This window comes from Camelus ferus, chromosome 19 (assembly GCF_009834535.1).
Source record: "Camelus ferus isolate YT-003-E chromosome 19, BCGSAC_Cfer_1.0, whole genome shotgun sequence".
Taxonomy (NCBI): domain Eukaryota; kingdom Metazoa; phylum Chordata; class Mammalia; order Artiodactyla; family Camelidae; genus Camelus; species Camelus ferus.
Window position 1 is genome coordinate 35,747,843 of NC_045714.1, and position 19,102 is coordinate 35,766,944.

The 19,102-nt window shown below is 40.2% G+C and overlaps 1 protein-coding gene across 1 annotated transcript in view; it reads left to right on the top strand.

The window, feature by feature from the left end:
• The first annotated feature begins 5,280 nt into the window (after nucleotides 1-5,280).
• TM9SF4 (transmembrane 9 superfamily member 4) overlaps nucleotides 5,281-19,102 on the top strand; it is a 50,428-nt gene continuing 36,606 nt past the window's right edge. Inside the window, exon 1 of the mRNA XM_014554670.2 lies at nucleotides 5,281-5,514. Coding sequence (XP_014410156.2) covers nucleotides 5,500-5,514 — 15 coding nt within the window. The 5' untranslated portion in view covers nucleotides 5,281-5,499. The remainder of the gene's footprint in view (nucleotides 5,515-19,102) is intronic.

A 19,102-nucleotide genomic window follows, 5' to 3' on the forward strand; every position in this document is an offset into this window, starting at 1 on the left:
TTCTGTACTTTATACTCATTTTTCTGTAAACCTAAAACTGCTCTAAAAAATAAAGTCTATTAATTAAATAAATAGAGGGATAGATTTTTGTGTCACTGATTTTATGGGAAAACTGCATGCACTCCTGTCCTGGAAGATGGCACAGAAGGCATGGGTAAGATGCCCATTCTAAGATGCTAATGACTTGCTTCAACCTTTTCTCTAACTGTAGCTTTGAGTTTACATATATGGAAAGCACTTGTTTAATTTTTTCCCCTCTGTGATTTGAAATAAAACTGCCTCCTTATTCCCCTACCTGGGGAATTTTGTCATGTATCTGTCCTCATCACAATGTATTCTGACATAAGGCTACATCAGTTTGCATTCTGTTTGCATCCCTTCCATTTGGGGGGGGGGGGGCTGGCAATGACTGCTGATTATCCCTATATCCATGTTCTTCATTCTTCTAGAGAAATAGAATTTTTATCAGGGATGCATAATTCCCCAGAATGAAGATTACATTTCCCACTCCCTCTTGCAGCAAAGTGTGGCCACGTGATTAAGTTCTGATCAATGGATTGTAAGTGGAAGTGTGTGGCATCTTCCAAAATCCTTTCTTAAAAGACAATTGATGTGGGCTCTTAACCTCTTACTTTTCATTTCTTCCTCTATCTTGCTGTCTAGACTGTGCATGTGAAGGCTGGAGTTCTAGCTACCACCTTGGACCCTGAGGAAAATGAATTATTTCTAGGGATGGCAATGGTGGATGGAGCCTGAATCCCTGAAGATATTTTAGGCATAGCCACCATATTAGCTAGGACAGTCCTCCTCAGACTTTTTACCTTAGAGGATGTGACATGCACTGTTGGTATTCCTTAAAGTGGGCTGGACTTTTAGCTTTCATTATCTGCATCACTGTGCCTAAGGGCTCTTCTAAAACTGCAAAAAGCCTCAGCTGCCAGTGTTCCCAGAAGGCCAAAACTGCTAAGGCGTTAACACCCAGTAGAATCAGTCCTCAACTAATGACTTTTGGGAGTTGGTGCATAAATACTGCAGCTCCCTTGCCCTTTGGGTGGGATAATGCTGAAGTGTGTGTTTTGCATTGTTTCCCAGAGTTTCCCTGAAGAATTAAGCTTCAGTTAACCACAGTAGTAACTTGCTTAACAACATATGCTCTCCAAGTACAGTTCCAACACGAATGTGGGTTGATAGTTTCATTTATATTCATGACTCAGATGAAAAAATAAAATAATGAACATATACATCAGAACTTCACTTGTTAGTCAATGACATGAGCAACTTCTTTGCTGAATAAATAGTTTCAAATGCTGTCACATTTTTCTGCTAATCAGACACATAGTCTTAAACTTTAATCTGCATTGACACTATCCATCGCTTTAAGGCTAGGCTAGGGTTTGGCAAACTATAGCCGCTGCATGTTATTGAAACACAGTCACACCCATTATTTATTGTCTGTAGCAGCTTTTGTGCTACAAGGCAGAGCTGAGTAGTTGTGACACAATCACCTGGTCTGCCAAGCCTAAAATATTTACCATCTGGCCCTTTACAGAAATATTTGCTAACAAAGTAAAATTTCAAGCCCTGATTTGTAGCATTTGCTGATTTTTGTGGTGTAAATACCCTCACCACGGCCAATGTCAAGCTACCAACTAGAACTGCACTATTACTTTCATGGGCCTTAGGCAATTTTGCCTTTGTAGGACCCTTCCTCTCTAAAATATATAGTATGTTTTATAAATATAAATATTTATGTAGATAAATTGTATTGAATACAAATGATAGTCAACAACTGAATTGATATAAAAATGAATACACTAATACCATATATGAAAAATTTTCCTTCAACCCCAAAGTTTATTTTTGTCTTCTGATTTTCAAAAGAATTAATTTATTTTAAACATTTTCATGGCCCCATGGTGGGCTTTGGGCACTGTACCTACTGTGTTAATGGATAAATTGGCTGTGCTACCAACCCAGGGCCACTGAACACAGAGCAGGGAAGAGATGTGTCACAGCACACCAATGATGAGTATTTCTGCTGTACACATAAAATAGATGTGAAAAACCTCAAGGGCATAGATACTAGTAAAATAAAGTAAAATTATTAGGAAGTGATGAGTTTTGAATATTTAATACTTTTGTTTGTAATATCATTTAATTTTAAATTCACATAACTTAATTTTCAATAATGCCCATGTCCAATAATTGGCTTACAAAACTCCTGAGAATTTAATATCAACTCTTGCAGACAGTGGAAGCTGGCTCCTGTAACATTGCCTTCTTGTATCCCTTCATCTCCCAGATAAATGACTTTTGCTTGAATCCTTGTCTTTGAGTCAGTTTCTAGGGGAAAGCAAACTAAGGCAGAGAAAAATAAGCTTCCATCTTGTTATGCCACTGGGGCAGTGGTGGGGAGGGTCTTCCTCACAGCTGGATGTATTCCCAACTGATAGTGAGGCTTGAGATTCATTCATAATGCAAGCATTCAACAAGTATTTTTTGAGCATATATTTAATAGGCATGAGGTTGTATAGCAGAGGCATGAACTTGACTCAATGGATTTGAGTCAAGCCTTGTCCCCCTTCTGATTTGTTGGGTTACCTTGAGCAAGTTCCTCAACAACTCTTTATCTTAATGTTTCCATCATTCTGGAAATTTAAAGGCCTGCCCTACTGACCTCAAAATAATAACAGCAAACGTGTATAGCATTTACCATGTGACAGGCACTATTCTAAGCTTTTGACATATATTAACTTATTCAGTCTGCATAACCATCCTATGAGGTGAAGTCTTTTATGATCCATGCTCTAAAAATGAGGAAGTTGAAGTTTAGAGAGATTAAAAAACTTACCCACCTTCACATCTATTAGTATGGTTGTTATTAAATATAACAGCAATAACAGGAAATAAGTGTTGGTGAGGATGTGGAGAAATTGGAACCCTTGTGCATAACTGATGGTTATGTATTTAAATGTAAAATGACGCAGCAGCACTGTGGAAAATAGTGTAACAGTTCCTCAAAAAGTTAAACATAGAATTACTATATGATTCAGCAATTCGACTTCTGGGTATGTACCTGAAAGAAGTGAAAGCAGGGATTTGTACACCCATGTTCATAGCATCATTATTCACAATAGACAAAAGGTGGAAACAACCCAAATGCCATAAAAAGGAATAAAATTCTGATGCATGCTACAACACAGATGAAACTTGAAAACATTATGCTGAATGAAATAAACCAGACACAAAAAGACAAATATTGCATAATTCCATTTATATGAGGTATCTAGAATAGGCAAATTCCTAGAGACAGAAAGTAGAATAGTGGTTACCAGGGGCTGAGGGGACGGTAGAGTGGAGAGTTAGTATTTAATGGGTACAGAGTTTCAGTTTGGGATAATGAAAAGGTTCTGGGTATGGATAGTAGTGATGATTGCACAATATTGTGAATGTATTTGATGTCACTGAATTGTACACCTAAAAGTCATTAAAATGGTCAATTTTATATGAGGTATATTTAACCACAATTTTAAAATTGTTTCAGGGAAAAAATAAATTTTCCCATTACAAGGAACTGGTAGGTGATGAGATCTGTAACCAGGAATCTAGCTCCAGGATTCTGGTGTATGTTACCAAAGGAGATTGGGATATGAAAGCCATTTGGGAAAAATACAAGTATGAGGACAGGGAAAATGGAAATACTGAGGGATAATATGCCATTTGTGGAGATTTGTTCCTCATCAGTCATCCCTCTTAAGGCACCCAGATATGGTGAGAAACACCCAGGATTCAAACTCCAGGAGAACTGGTTGCAAGTTTGGAACCTAACTAGCTATAAGACTCCAGGCAGATTCGCCCTAGTCTTTCAAGCTTCCTCCCCCTTGGGGATTTACGTGTTCTGCTATCTTCAGGCTGGTTGTGTAGGTCCAAGAGTTAAGGTGTGTGTGTTCCAATTATCTATTGCTGCATGAGAAGCCACTCCAAAACCCAAAACAACCAGGCTCAGCTGGGCATTTTTTTTTGTTCCATATGGTATCAGATTAGGTTATGCATGTGGCTGCATTTATCTAGCAGTTCACCTAGGGTTAAAATGTCCATCATGACTTCATTCTCACATCTAGTGCTCAGCTGAAGTTTCTAAACTATCTGGAGGAATTGACTGGGCCTCCCTCCCTCCCTATATGGCTTCTCAGCAGGGTAGCCAGACATCTCTAGACCCAAGATGATGGAAGAAGAAGCTGCCAAGTCTCTTAAGGCTTAGCCTCAGAACTGGCAGAGTCATTTGTACCGCATTCTATTGGTTAAAGCAAGTGACATGACTGGCCAGATTCAAAAACAGGAGAAATAGAATCTACCTCCTGATGGGAGAAACAGCATCCTCATGCAGCCCTCTTTGCAACAATGCACCACAGTGGTCCTCACAAGTGGGAATTCAGTTGCCCCCTGCCAAGAGGTAGACTTAGGTAAGAGTCTTGTGACTAGTTTCAGCATAATGCTAAATGCTGCAGCACACAGCAAACGTTCAGTAAGTGCTGATTATTATTATTAACCATTATTATTCTTTTAGCAACTTTTCCTAACAGTTGCAGATAGCACTGACACTGTATCCACTACAGCAATACATGGACCAAATGAATTTTCAGGTGTCTCCCAATTTTAACACCACGACTCTTTGAGTCCTCTTTTCCAGATGCTGGAAACTGAGGATTAGGAAGGTTGAGTGTCTCGTCTCGAGTCACACACTTAGGTAACTAGCACATAGTGAATCCACATCCAAAGACGTCTCCCTCCACTAAATCTGCTGCTTTTCCTTCCTTCATTTAATAAATAGTGTATTGTATTGGGCACCTACTATATGCCCACAGGAGTATACATAAGTTTATAATGATAATTATTTATTTAATAATACATGCCACATCATGTTATTGGATCCTCATTATAAATCTATGATGATTTTAGAATAACCCCCACACCACTTCACAGAAGAGAATAAGGCAGAGCGAGGTTAAATAAAAGACAGGATCCTACCCACATAGGGATTATAGTCTATTGGAGAGGATATAAGATAGTCAAGCAAATAATTAAATATATAATTACAAATTATTCTGCTAATGTAGCTCTGGTACCGATCCCACTTAGCCAGGTCCAGGGCCTCAGGTAACCCTGGCAACGGGTCTTCTGCCAATAGTAAAGATGGAACCCACAGAACAAGAGCGTTTACGCATACCGCCAATACCCACAATACACTGGCAGGATGGGGAGGAGCAGTTTCTGCCAGGAGTTAAGATGGCTTCCATAGTTACACCATCCTCTCTTTTCACCTAATCAGCGACCTAATTGCCCGGAGCAGGCTACACGGCCAAGTGCTAAGTCTTCCTTTCCCCTCCACTCGCTGCAACCACAGAGTGACTGAAACCCAGCAGCGCCTCGCGGAGTAAACTCCGTAACCAAGGAAACACCACTTCCGCTGACGTCATTACGGCGACACGTGGATCCAAGATGGCGGCGGCGATGGTGAGTGAAGGAGACTCTGGGAGCCGGAGATGGAGCAGGGGCCCGCCAGGGGATCCCAGGACCTTCCGGCGCCCCATGCCTGGCCCGAGCCACCTCCGGGACCCTTAGCTCAGCCCTGAGGGACATCCCTGACTGGGATTATCTCCCCCAAACTACCCCTCCCCGGCATTTGCCCCACATTCAGGCTTGTCAAGGCCCGAGTTTTGGGGGAGGCACTGGGTCGGAGGAAAGGTCTCGGCTACCGCCCCCGCCGTTTCCTATTCTGGCCTTGGTCTCCGCCTCCCGTGACCCCGATTTTCCAGTTTTCACTTTCCAGCCCTAACCCCTCTGAAGAGCTCCCCGTTATTCCCCGCTTCGCTCCTCCTTCTCACGTCCAGACCCTGCTCTCTCCGCCTCCCCGCCTCCCCACTATCCTGACCAGTCCGCAGATGCGGCTTCACTTCTGTCCAGCCTCCCAACCCAAACCCTGTGTCAGATCCTTTACAGAACACTGTCCTCACCTCTTCCCTCAATTGTTTCCACTGCTCACCTGTCTTGACTTCCAGTATCCCGAAGCATGCCCTTACCCACCTATCTTCCATGCCCAGACCCTTCCTTAACCATTTCTCCTGTCTTCTCTCAGCTCCCCTTTTCTCTCCTGGGGAGCTTTTATCCCCCTGATTCTCAAACTGCATAAGACTCGGGTGTGTGTGGTAAGGCATGTTAAAAATGCATTTTCCTAAGATTCTAATTCCGTAGGGCTAGATTATGCTCAGGAATCTGAACTTTTTATAAGCACTTTGGTGGTTATGATGGAGGTGGTTTGTGAACTGCATTTGGAAAAACACTATACCAGCCCCTTCGGGAGCCCTCCCTTTCCCATGCCCATCCAGGGCCACGCAGTTCGTTAGAATGAAGCCTGTGTGTGGTAAGTTGTGCCTGGAAAGTGGGTCAGAACTTTCTGGCTCCTGGTACAGAACCAGGAAGTAGATCTATGTAGGACTGGCCCTTCTACCAGAAGTTCAGCTCACATTCTGCTTGTCAAGAGACCAGAACCAAAATTGAAGTCGCTTAGTACAGAGTGATTTTCTAGGTCTTTATGTATGTTGCTTCCTCAGCAGATAATATCATCCTAGGAGTGCATGCAGAGGACTTGACAAGTTGCTTTGCATTTAGCAAAGGAAGGTTCTTGTTTAAATTCTTTAGTGTTGGTTTTCGCCAAACAAGTGTAGGTTACTGGTTGATAACAAGTTTCCCTCCTTTTGTTAAACCAACTTTTTGATTAAATTATCCTTTTTGTTTAATGAGGGAGTCCTTGTTTAGAACCTTAGCGGTCAGGTAAAAGACTTCACAGCCTCGCTTGATTTCTGTAGTCTCAGGCTTCAATCTGAACCATGAGTGGGGAAAATCCCAAAAGTGGTATGTTGAAACCCATTATTTTTCTGGACCACATTCAGAACAAGGATGGCATAAGAACTTAACAGGAAAAGTCACACCCTCTTTTGCCATAGGGAAACAGTTCAGTAAAGTAGCATTTATAGCATTGCACTGGGAAATTCCTGCCCTGTTCAGAGGTTTTTAAGAGTAAGTTAATGATACGTATTTCTGGTACACATTTATTTAATCAACAAATATTTGAGTGCATGCTTTATGTCAAGACCTAGGGATGTACTGGTGAATCAAAGGGTCAAGGTCCCTGCCCTTGTGGAGCTTTTCTCGTCTGGGGAGACAGGCAGCGAGAAGGTAAACAAATACATGAACAAGGTATCTGTCAGATAGTGCTAAGTCTGAGATGGCAGCAAAGTGAAATGATCATGATTTGGGGTGATGGGGTGATGCAACTGCTTTGAATTAAGTGATCAGAGATATCTCAAAGAAAGTGACATGAGTTGAGGCCTAATTGATAAGAAGGAACCATCAATGCAAAGAGTTCCAGGCAAAGGAGATGGCAAGTATAGAGGACCAAGGTGGGAAAGAGTATGTTTGAGGAACACAGAAGGCTGGAGGGGCTGAAGCATGATGAAGGTGGTGGGCAGGGAATGATACAAGATGAAACTGGAAGGAAGCAGGAGAAGCTGTGTTTCTAGACACAAGCTTATAATTGCAGTGAATCGTAGGCTACAGTTTGTAGTCTGTGGAGTGCATTTTGAAAGACTGTTCTGTTAGGGTGCTTCCCCTCCCCACCCTCTCCAGAACATACTTTTTTTTTTTTCCAGAACATACATTAAGGGAGCCGACTTGTTCTCAGTGGAAAGGAGTTTGGATTTTATTCTAAGTACAGTGGAAAGCATAGTGATTTAGTGTTTGTCATGTCTCCTGGGAGTATTGTCCTGTGCTTTCATGGTGGATACAGTAACTGACTTCAGGAAAGTGGCAGTGTAATGTATACAGTGACCCACAGAGGCCAATTTAGAAGGTGCATATGAGAAACTTCATATTAGGTGCAATAGTGAAAAGGCATGGAAGCACATTTATGACGGGGATATGTGCGACAGGCAGAATGGGTCACAGATAGACTTGAGTATTGTTTGTGTTAAGCACTTTATTACACGGAAGTCAGAACTGTCCCCATACCATCATACACGTAGGTTATTTTGCAACTGTTGGGGTTGGAGGTGTGGATCTGTTTGGGGGTATCTGGGTTTCTGAGGCAAGTCATACAGCCAAAGAGGAACTAAGCTAGAAGATTCAGTGACCGTGGGAACACGCTGGATTTTGGTTTGTTCTCGTGTTTTGAAAGTTAGGGTTGTGAGTGTAAGTTTCATGTGGTATTTAGGGTTTTTACTTCCCTCCCTTTCCTTAGTGAATGGTTCTTCTCCAGGGGTTAGCTGCCACCTCCCAGGTATGTGTTAGCACAGTGGGTGTTTCCTGAACCTGCAGGGTGAGACTTTCCCCAGGACCAGAGTGGATGGCTGGTATAAACTGAAGTTATCTCTAATTTTCCTGCCTTCCTGGATTTAGATGACTCTGTAAAGTACAGGATCCTGAGTGGATCTGGCTGGATGTGAGGTGAGAAACAGGCTCAAATCTCACTCTTTATGGAACTGTTGAGCATATATGGAATATGCTTTAGGGAATATTATTTTGGTGGAGCTTGAGAAATGACCACTGAGTGCATTCTCTCAGATATAGCGTTGTTCATACTGTTTCGGGTTCTTTTCTATTTTTATTGGATTATAATTCACATACCATAAAATTCACCCTTAAAAAAATTCAGTGGTTTTTAGTATATTCACAAAGTTGTGCAACCTTCATGCTATCTACTTCTAAAACGTTTTCACCACCCAAAAAAAACTTATTAACAGTCACTTCCCACTCCACCCCACACCCCCCAGTCCCTGGCAACCACTAGTTTAGTTTGTCTGTATATATTTTTCTGTTCTGGACATTTCATATAAATGGAATCATATAATATTTAGTGTTTTGTATCTGACTTTTTTTTTTTACGTGGTGTAATGTTTTTAAAGTGCATCCATGTTGTAGCATGTATCAGCACTTCATTCCTTTTTATGGTCAAATAATATTCCATTGTATGGATAGACCTTATTTTGTTTATCCTTTCATCCGTTGATGGACTTTGGGATTGTTTCCACTTTTTGACTGTTACAAATAATGTCGCTGTGAACATTTGTGTGCAAGTTGTTGCATAAACATATGTTTTCAGTTCTCTTGGGTGTACACCTAGGAGGGGAATTGCTGGCTCGGTTCTCACTGCTTTGAGGTTATTTGTGTTTGATCCAGTACAGAGGCAGGGGAATGGCCTGAATGACCCCAAGCTTCCTTTGAACAGATGGAAGCAGTACCAGGCAGCCCCCCGGCCTAGTCAGAAGTACAGGAGCTGTCTTTAGTGGTGGAATCTGGATCACAGAAGCCTGGGACAGGAGGCAGGAGGCCTGGACTCTGTGACCAATCCTGCAATCCTGTATATGACAAGTTGCTGTATCCCTTGGGTGTCTCCTGGGGATGGGCATTGGCCCGCTGAGGAAGAAGCACTGGAGCAGGAGTCAGCAGCCTGGGCTTAGTCCCAACACTTCCATGGATCCACCGAGTGGCCTGGGCCAAATTCCTTTAGTTTTATTGGTCTGTTTCCACATATGTCATATGTGAAATTAATGTTTGAACTTGCTGATTTCTAAATTCCAGGTTGAAGATTTTATGGTTTAAAATACTTGCATTTAAGGTGACTTTTGCTAATACGCCTTTAAATCAGATTGATTTTGATTTCTCTCATGATTGTAGCCCCTGCGGCCTTTCCAAGCTGGTCTCTGTTGGTTGTGTTGTCTGTCTGATCTCTCTAGTTGCTCCACCTGGCGTGTATTCTGCAGGAGCCAGTGTCCTTGGAGCTGGGGTGCCTATACCAGGCCTTGGTACAAATGTGTTTCTCTGAGGAATCCCTTTAAAGGAGTCCCCTTAATCCCCCCAGGAAGAACAGAGGAGGCAGAGACAGCATTATTGCCTCTTGGTTTCTCTTTTACAACTTGGACAAAAGTCACCCTTTGATCTCAGCATTAAAGAAGCAGATCACAGAATGTTGGAGAAGGCTGAGTTTTGATCTCTGGGCACCAACAGGAAGGTGGGAAGGACCCAGGATGAACAGGACCGTCTGGCCACAGACGAATGATAGGAGCCACCTAACCCCCCAAACCTGCTTTGATCCCTGAGCCATTTGCTGGCACTAGTATTTCCCAAATGGCGCGCAGTTGAGGACACCCACGACTTCTCAATTCTATCTCATTTCTCTTCATTGCTTCCTTTGCTGCCTCCTATCATGATTTCTCACCTATGCCTGAGCATTAAACTGACAGACCTTCCAGGGTTTGAAATCTGAAGGTTTTGTATTCAGAGGGTATGCTGCTGCTACAAGGAGTTCTTAAAAAACAAAAATCAGATCACAGATTGGAGCTCAATTCTTAAGCCAATTTAGAAGGAAGTCTGGGTTGCCTGTCAAGTCTCTTATCATCTTTGGGCCTCAGTTTCTACTTGAAGTAGATCAGATGCTATAAATTGGCAATTTATGGACCACATCTTCATGTGGACTTGATTGGCAAGGGGCAGGGGTTGTTGGCAGGCACAGGACTTTAAATTTGTTTCTAATTAGTTGCCAGTATTTAATAATTGGGAGATTTCACATGATAAAAATTCTAGATTTTCATTTTCTCTTTGAAAATTTGGTCCCAAATTCCCCAGCACGAGCATTCCTTAGGCAGGGCCCAGTTCTTCATTCTCTCTTCCACTCCCTCTTGTCTTATTCCTTGGCAGCTTCATCATTTATGCCGTCTGCATGGCCTCTCTAGGTGGCTGAATTTGCAACCCCTGAATAAGGTAATCTCTTTGTAAACTTTTTCCTACCTTAATATTCTGATTCAAAAGCTGTTAAAGGTTTGTGGCAATCCTTTGTGTTACCTAACTTTGAGGGAAATTTTTCTACTCACATGATTCATTTCAGGTGATAAACCATATGCCCACCCATTATTCCATCTAATCCTTAAAAAAGCCTATTTACAGAGGAAAACACTAAGGCTTGGTTTAAAGACTTGGGCTAGAATCTGACACTGATTTTATGACTCTGGGCAAACTATTTGCTTCTTTAAACCTGTAACTTATTATTTTTTAATCTTTTTTTTTTAAATTATGATAACATTTACATAAAATAGTTACAATGATAAATTTGATGTTAAGTGTCCTGTGGCATTAAACACATTGACATTGTGCAGCCATCATCATCACTTTCAGACCTTTTTCATCTGAATTGGTTTCTTTATTTTTAAAATGAGGATGATACTCTCCTCAAAGGATTGTTGTGATAATTAAATGAAATATGAGATGAAGTGCCAACACAAAGAGAGCTCTCTGTAACTTTTCTACTCCAAGATCTAAAGTCTTTAGGAGGCACACCATCTAAGCCTGTTGCTTGGGCTAACTGAGAGTCCTTTTATAAATACCCAAGGGGGAGAGGGAAAGTCAGTGCATTTTTATGGTTTTATTTCTGTACTTTCTGGCTTCAAGGTTTAGGTCTGGTTGTCTGTTGCTTGGTGGGTAGTTATTAGCTTGACCTGGACTTCCAGAGACTGTTGCAGGTTTTTCCCTACCCCTAAAGAGCAGTTTTGAGTCTTTTTATGTATCTCTGCTCAAAAGCTACTCTGTCTATGGGCTCTGAAATAAAGGCTACATTTTCTGTCTCCTGTAGCTAATTTGGTTCTGTTTTGCTGAGTTCTTTAGCTCTGTGGGGGCTGCTCAGTAAGTAGCCTTTAGCTGTCATTAGCCATCCTTCATGTGTGGTTGAATTCTTAGGGAGCTTTAACTGACTGGGTAATTGATTCAGTTAACTGTTGGCAAACTCTGCCCCAAAGCCTTTTTCTTTTTCTTTGTTCTCCCCCCCCCCCTTAATCTGGGAAGCAGTTACTGAGTGATCTTAAAATGGTGACTGTATCTTTGAAAAGGAAAAAGAAGAATCTAGCTTATGTTAAGGGAAAGTGCTGCCTTTGCAGCAGGAAGGGCATGGAATAGGAACAGAAGGGCTGTTCAGATTGGCCAGGCTGTATCACTCAGTAGGGAAAGAAGACTGCAAGGCAGAGGGCTTCAGAAAAGAAAAGGTTAAACTTCTGGCCACAGAGAAATGTGAGTGAATGAAATAATTTTCAGTTCTCAGGGGAAACTGCCTATGTTCTTTGGAAGAAGTTAATTGTCCATACCTTTCAAACTGGGTAGGGCAAATTTGGGGGTTTAGTTCTAGTAGTCCTTAATTGGGCTGTTGTTTGGGATACGTTTTTCTCCATGCCCAGCCCCAAGAATAAAATAGATACTCAGGAGGGCAAGACCTTGATTCTTAGGTCACTTGAGCCTTATAACTTTCCAGGTCACCCATATCTTTGCCAGTGATGGGGTATTAGATTACAGCACAAAGGGCTTCTAGATTGCCATCACCTTGTGCCTTGACGTGCTACCTTTGCAGTCTCGCGACTTGGAAACCAAAGAAAGCAAAATAACGTTGAATGGACTGGTTCACCTCTCTTAGGACTCCCACCTCTTTCATGGCTCTGAATGTGCAACAAATGTTTGCTAAATACTTAATTGGCTTTTCAGACTGAACCTCCCATGAGAGGTCCTGTGGTGATCAATTAAAAATTAAAGGAAAATCTAAAGGAATTTCTCAAGAAGCAGGTACTTTGCTAATCCCTAACATCCTTACAGAAATGAACCGTATGTCAAATATCCTCCATCAGGCCGTCAGGGCTGCAGAGGTAATGAAGTCAAATAATCACAAAAAGTTGGAATGGGATCCTGTACAGGGTTTTATCAATGGCTGTGAACTTCTAGGTCCTTGTTCCTCTTAGAATCATATGTCAGATTGTACATTCTGGAGCTTTTTTTTTTTTTTTTTTTCCTGGGAGTAGGATCTGTACCTTTTACAAGATTCTCAGAGGGACTTACAACACCTTCCCTGAGACTAAAAATTACTCATCTGGTCTGGTTACCCACACCCTTGGCCTCAGAATCTCCTTTGCATCATTTTTATCTTACAGCTCCCATTTTCTGCACATCGTCAGGGAAACACACCCAAGTACTTTCAGAGGGAGCCCATTTCCTCCTCCTCCTCCTTAAAATGTAAATGTATTTATTTTGAATATGGGTAATCTATATTTATGGAAAAAGGAATAAAAGCTATAAATGAAAAGAAAATCACTCAGCTACCCCAATCCATTCATCAAGTATAGACTTTGATTTTTTTAAAAAAATATTCCTCCAGAACATTTTTATGCACACAAAAATGTCTATTTTAAAAAACCTTTATTATATACATTTTTCAACATACATGAAAGTAGAAGAAATAGTATAAAGAACCCCATAACCCATCACCCAACTTTAACAGTTACTATTATATTGCCAAACTTGTTTCATCTATACCTCCCCCTAGCTGGTTTTTTTTCTTCAGGTTTATGAAGGTATCATTTAACACCATAAAATTATCCATTTTATCTTCTGGCGCTGGGGGTCAGCCCAATATTACCAAGTTGATTATTACCAAAAATATTTATATATATATCCATTTTAAGTGTTCAGTTTAGTCATTTTTAGTATAGTCTCGTACAGCCATCATCACAATGACAAAGTGTTAAACATTTCTATCACCCAGCAAATTCCCTTCAATCAAGGATTGGCACTTGAAGTTTAATAATCCTTGTTTTCACAAGCAGCCAACTACTGATCTGCTTTTTTTTTTTAATTGAAGTATGATCGGTTTACAATGTGTTAATTTCTGGTGTACAGCATAGTGAATCAGTTATACATATATATTTCTTTTCACATTCTTTTTTATTATAGGCTATTACAAGATATAGTTCCCTATGCTGTACAGCAAGACCTTGCTGTTTGTGTTCTATCTGCTTTCTGTTTGCATAGATTTGCCTTTTCTGGGCATTTCATGTAAGTGAACTCATACAATATATAGACGTTTTGCATCTGGCTTCTGCTTAGCATAATGTTTTTGGGGTTCATCCATGTTGTAACATGAATTGGTAGCTCACTCCTTTTTATCACTGAATAGTATTCCATTGTATGGCTATACTACATTTTGTTTATCCATTCACCAGTTGATGGGTGTTTGGATTGTTTCTAATATTGGACTATTATGATAAAAATTGTTAGGAACATTCATGTTCAAGTCTTTATATGCACTTACATTTCCTTTTCTCTTGGGTAAATGCCTAGGATTGGAATTGCTGGATAGTATGGTAAGTTTATGTTTAACTATTTAAAGATACTGCCTAACTTTCCAAAGTGATTCTACCATTTTACATTCCTGCTAGTATATGTGGGTTCCAGTTTTTACACATCTTTGTCCATACTTACTATTGCCTGTGTTTTTGAGATTAGCCTTTCTAGTCAGTGTGTGTGGTGATACCTTATTGTGGTTTTGGCTTGTATTTCCCTAATGACAGATGATAGTGAACATCTTTTCATGTGCTCGTTAGCCAGTCATATAGCTTTGGTGAAATACCTATACAAATCTTTGCCCGTTTTTTAATCAGGTTATTTGTTGTCTTTAAATTCTAAGAGTTTTGTAAAATATGTATTCTATACAAGCCCCCTATCAGGTGATTTACAAAGATTTTTCTCCTAATCTGTTGTCTGCTTTTGATTTTCTTTTTCTTTCTCCCTTAACAGAGGCACTGGGGATTGAACCCAGGACCTTGTGCACACCAAGCATGTACTCTACCACTGAGCTATACGCACCCCCTCATTTTTCATTTTCTTAATGATATCTTTTGATGTGTGAAAGTTTTAAATTTTGATGAAATCCGATTTATTGATTTTTTTAATATTGATTGTGCTTTTGGTGTTGTGATTCAAGACATTTTTGCTTAACCCAAGGTCACAAAGATTTTCTCCTAGCTTTTATTCTAGAAGTTTTCATTTTAGCTTTTCTATTTGGGTCTGTGAACCATTTTGAGTTAATTTTTGTGTATGGTGTGAGATTCCTTTTGCATATGGCTACCGAATTGTCCAAGCACCATTTGTTGAAAAGTCCATTATTTCCCTACTGAATTGCCTTGGCAATTTTGTTGGAAGTCAATTTACTGTAAATGTAAAGATTTATTTCTAGACTTTAAATTCTGTTCCATTGGTCTTTATGCTAATCCCTACCATGCTGTCTTGATTGCTGTAGTTTTATAACAGCTTAGAAATTGGGTAATATAGATCCTCTAATTTTGTTCTTTTTTTTTTTTTAACATTGTTTTGGATATTCTGGGTTCTTTGTATTTCCTGATAAATTTTAGGGTCAACTCATCAGTTTCAGCAAAAAAGCCTGCTAGGATTTTGACAGAGATTGCACTGAATCTATAGATCAAGTTGGGGAGAATTGTCATCCTAACAATACTCAGTTTTCCAATCCATGAACTTGGAATGTCCCCCAAATTATTTAGATCTTTCATTTCTTTCAGCAGTGTTTTGTAATTTTCAGTATACAAATCCTTTTTGAAATTTTATTCCTAAATGTTTTATTCTTTTTGAAGTTACTGTAAATGGAACTAGTTTCTTTAATTTTATTTTTGGGTTGTTTGTTGCTAGTATGTAGAAATACAATTAATTTTTAAATATTAATCTTGTAGTCTATGACCTTGGTCAACTTGTTTATTCGTTCTAGTAGTTGTTTTGTGTATTCCTTGGAGTTGTCTAGGTACAAGATATGTGATCTGCAAATGAGAGCACTTTTCTTTCTTTTCAAGCTGGATAATTTTAATTAATTAATTATTAGCTTTAGTGCACATTGTTTGCATGCATAGCACAGTGTTGAATAGAAATGGCAAAAGTGGACATCCTTGCCTTGTTCCTCATCTTAGGGGGAAGCATTCAGTCTTTCATCATCAAGTATGATGTTGGCTGTGGGTTTTTCAAAGTTGCCATTTATCTGATTGAGGAAGTTCTTTTTTATTCTTAGTTTGTTGAGAGTTTTTATCATGAATGTGTATTGGAATTTGTCAAGTGCATGTTCTACATCAATTGTGATGGTTATATAGTTTTTGTCCTTTATTTTATTTATATGGTGTATGACATTATCTGATTTTCAGATATTAAGCTAACCTTGCATTTCTGGGCTAAACCCCACTTGGTCATGATGTATAAACCTTTTTATATGTTGCTGGATTCAATTTGCTACTATTTTGTTAAGGATTTTTCTGTCTGTGTTCCTGAGGCATATTTGTCTGTAGTCTCCTTTTCTTGTGATATATTTGGCTTTGATACATGCTTTTTAAAAATTTATTTAGACTTACGAAATTTTGCTGTACATCACTACTGTGCATCTTACTTTTTTTGTACTTAATAACTTACTTAGCAGGGGAGGGTATAGCTCAAGTGGTAGAGTGCATGCCTAGCATGTGCAAGATCTTGGGTTCAGTTCCCAGTGCTCCTTTAAAAAAAATAAACCTAATTACCCCACCCCCCAAAATAATAACTTACGTTAGCAGTCTTTCAATAATAATTCTACCTCCCATTTAAGTATATATTGTGCTGAATTGCCCTCCCCCTAATTTGCCTATATCTAGTGTATTCAGATTTTTTAAAGCTTTGTGACTCTAATGGATAAAAAAGATGTTATTTTATTTGCATTTTTTAAGTTATGAATTATGTTGTGCATCTTTTTGTGTCTGACCATTTGAATCTTTTTCTTTTTAACTGCCCATTCTTATTCTTTTAGGTTATTTGTCCTTTATTGATTTGTAAGAGTTCTTGGTATATTGAAGAAATTACTCCTTTGTCAGAAATGTAGGAAATATTTTTACTAAATGACAATTTTACTAAAATTGTCATTTCCTTTTTCTATAGTATGTATTTTTTCATATTCTTCCTTCTTTCTGTGTATTACTTTTCTGTATAGATTCTAGATTTTGTTTGATTCTTAGAAAACTTTCCATGTCAAGATTGTTTAACAATATATCTATGTTTTCTTCTAATATTTCTGTTTCAATTTGCATATTTGAAAGTCTTTTCTGTCTTCTCCAGTACCAAACAGTTTGGATAGCTCTGTATTTTAATATTCAGTAGAGCTAGTCTGCCTTTATTATTTTTCTTTTCAAAATAATTCTGAAGTAAAGGATGAATATGAAACTGACTAGAATGATTTGCTTATTGGTAGAAAAGCATTGAATTGGGGGAGGGACAAGGAAGACAAAGTTCAGAGAGGAAAAGAATTGGAGAGGGAGGGTAAAGGGAGATGAAAAGCAATTAGTCTGTGGCAGCATAGTTCTCTGGACGCCTCTAATCATGTCCTAAAATTATGCCTGAGCATGGCTCCACCATGGTGACAACTTCTGATCACTCAGCTCTGCCAGGTTTGGTGCAGCTGGACTTTCTTCACTCTGCAGATAACCACATCACTTCCCTTCCCTGGGGTCCTGGATTACTTGAGCCCTGAGATTCTTCAAAAAAATGTCTTCATGGAATCCACCTCTGGGTAGAACCTTGCCTTGTTTTGTTCTACCTTTAGGTTTCTTGAGTTGATGGAATGGCCCATATTTTCAAGGTAATCATGAATTTCCTGAGTTTCATGAGAGGTCATAAGGCTTATGGTTCACTCTCCTCACTGGGGTAGGGATATCGTCTTTCACCTCCTTCCCTGAGCACCTGCCTCTCTCTGATTCACTCTTGGTGATGGCCTTTTCCTTAGATGGATAGCTCTTTTGTTGGATGTTTCCTTGGATTGAGCCTGCATCTCCCTCCCTGCCATGTACTCATTGGTCCTACCTTCCATGCAGCCCCGGACAAGGCCACCCTGCCTTATCAAGCACCTACTACTTCACTTAATCCTTACCACCATCATCACTCTACCATCCTGCCATGAGCTTAGTATTATTTCCCTATTTTCTTACTACAAATAAGAAACCTGAGACTCAAAAAGTTTGAAAAACTTGCCCGAAGTCACACAGCTAGGAAGTGGTGGGTCAGGAATTTGAATCCATTCTGTATGGCCCCCCAAAGCCTGTGCTTTTACCACTACACCGGTGGTTCTCAAAATGTGACCCCAAGACCAGACCAGCAATACCCGCATCTCCTAGGAACTTGTCAGAAGAACAAATTCTCAGGCCCTGTTTCAGACCTACTGAAGAGCACTCTGGGGGTTAGACCTAGGAATCTGTTTTTAAAAGCTCTCCTGGTGATTTCCTTGCGCACCAAGTTTCAGAACCACTGCCTACCATTCTGCTTCCCCTCCTGGCTGCTGCTTCTCTTCACATCAGACCAATAATTTAGAGGTGATTGCATTTATCCTTGTTAGGTGTCAAATCTAGAACTGGACATTACTATGTCTCTGGAGCAGAAATGTGCTGCACACCCACATCCTTCCCCCAAACACACACCTTTCCCCCAAACACACACACACACACACACACACGCACACGCACATGCACGCACGCATGCATGTGGTAACCAGCATAATCTTAAAACTGCAAGTATGATGTTTTCTTTTCTTCAGTGTCCTCCAGCTGTACTAAGAACAAAGCCCTGACTCCTCATGGTGGCTTTTATGTGATGCAACCCTTACCCATTTTCTAGCTTCCTGTCTACACCCACCTATTTGTACTTGCTACTCACAGGATGGTCCATGAACTAGAAATATCATCACCTGGCAGCTTATTAGAAATACAGAATCTCAGGCCTCACCCTGGACCTGCTGAATCAGACTCTGCATTTTAACAAGGTCTCCAGGTGATCCATATTCATGTTAAAGTTCTAGAAGCACCGGCCTACACATCACCTGCCAAAAACTCCTCTTGGTTGCCCTCAGGCCTTCGTGCCTGTGTTTTGCTTTTTCTGGAATGCTCCCCCCTCTTTCCCTTCAGGCCTTGGAGTAGACTTGAGTTCTTAGATCTGCACCCCACTTCTCCAAGACTGGACTTGTTGGTGCTCCTGTGTACTCCTTAGCCTCTTAACTGATAGGATAAGATACTAAGCCCTCTCTAGCATCTGGGACCTAGTATTGTGATTGGCTGATGACTTGTCTCTGTCCCCCAGAGGGCTGAAAGTGCCTTAAGGGTGTGCATTCTGCGAGGCCAGCACAGTGCCTGACATATTGTAGGTGCTTAGTGTAGTGAAATAATTTCTGTGCTGG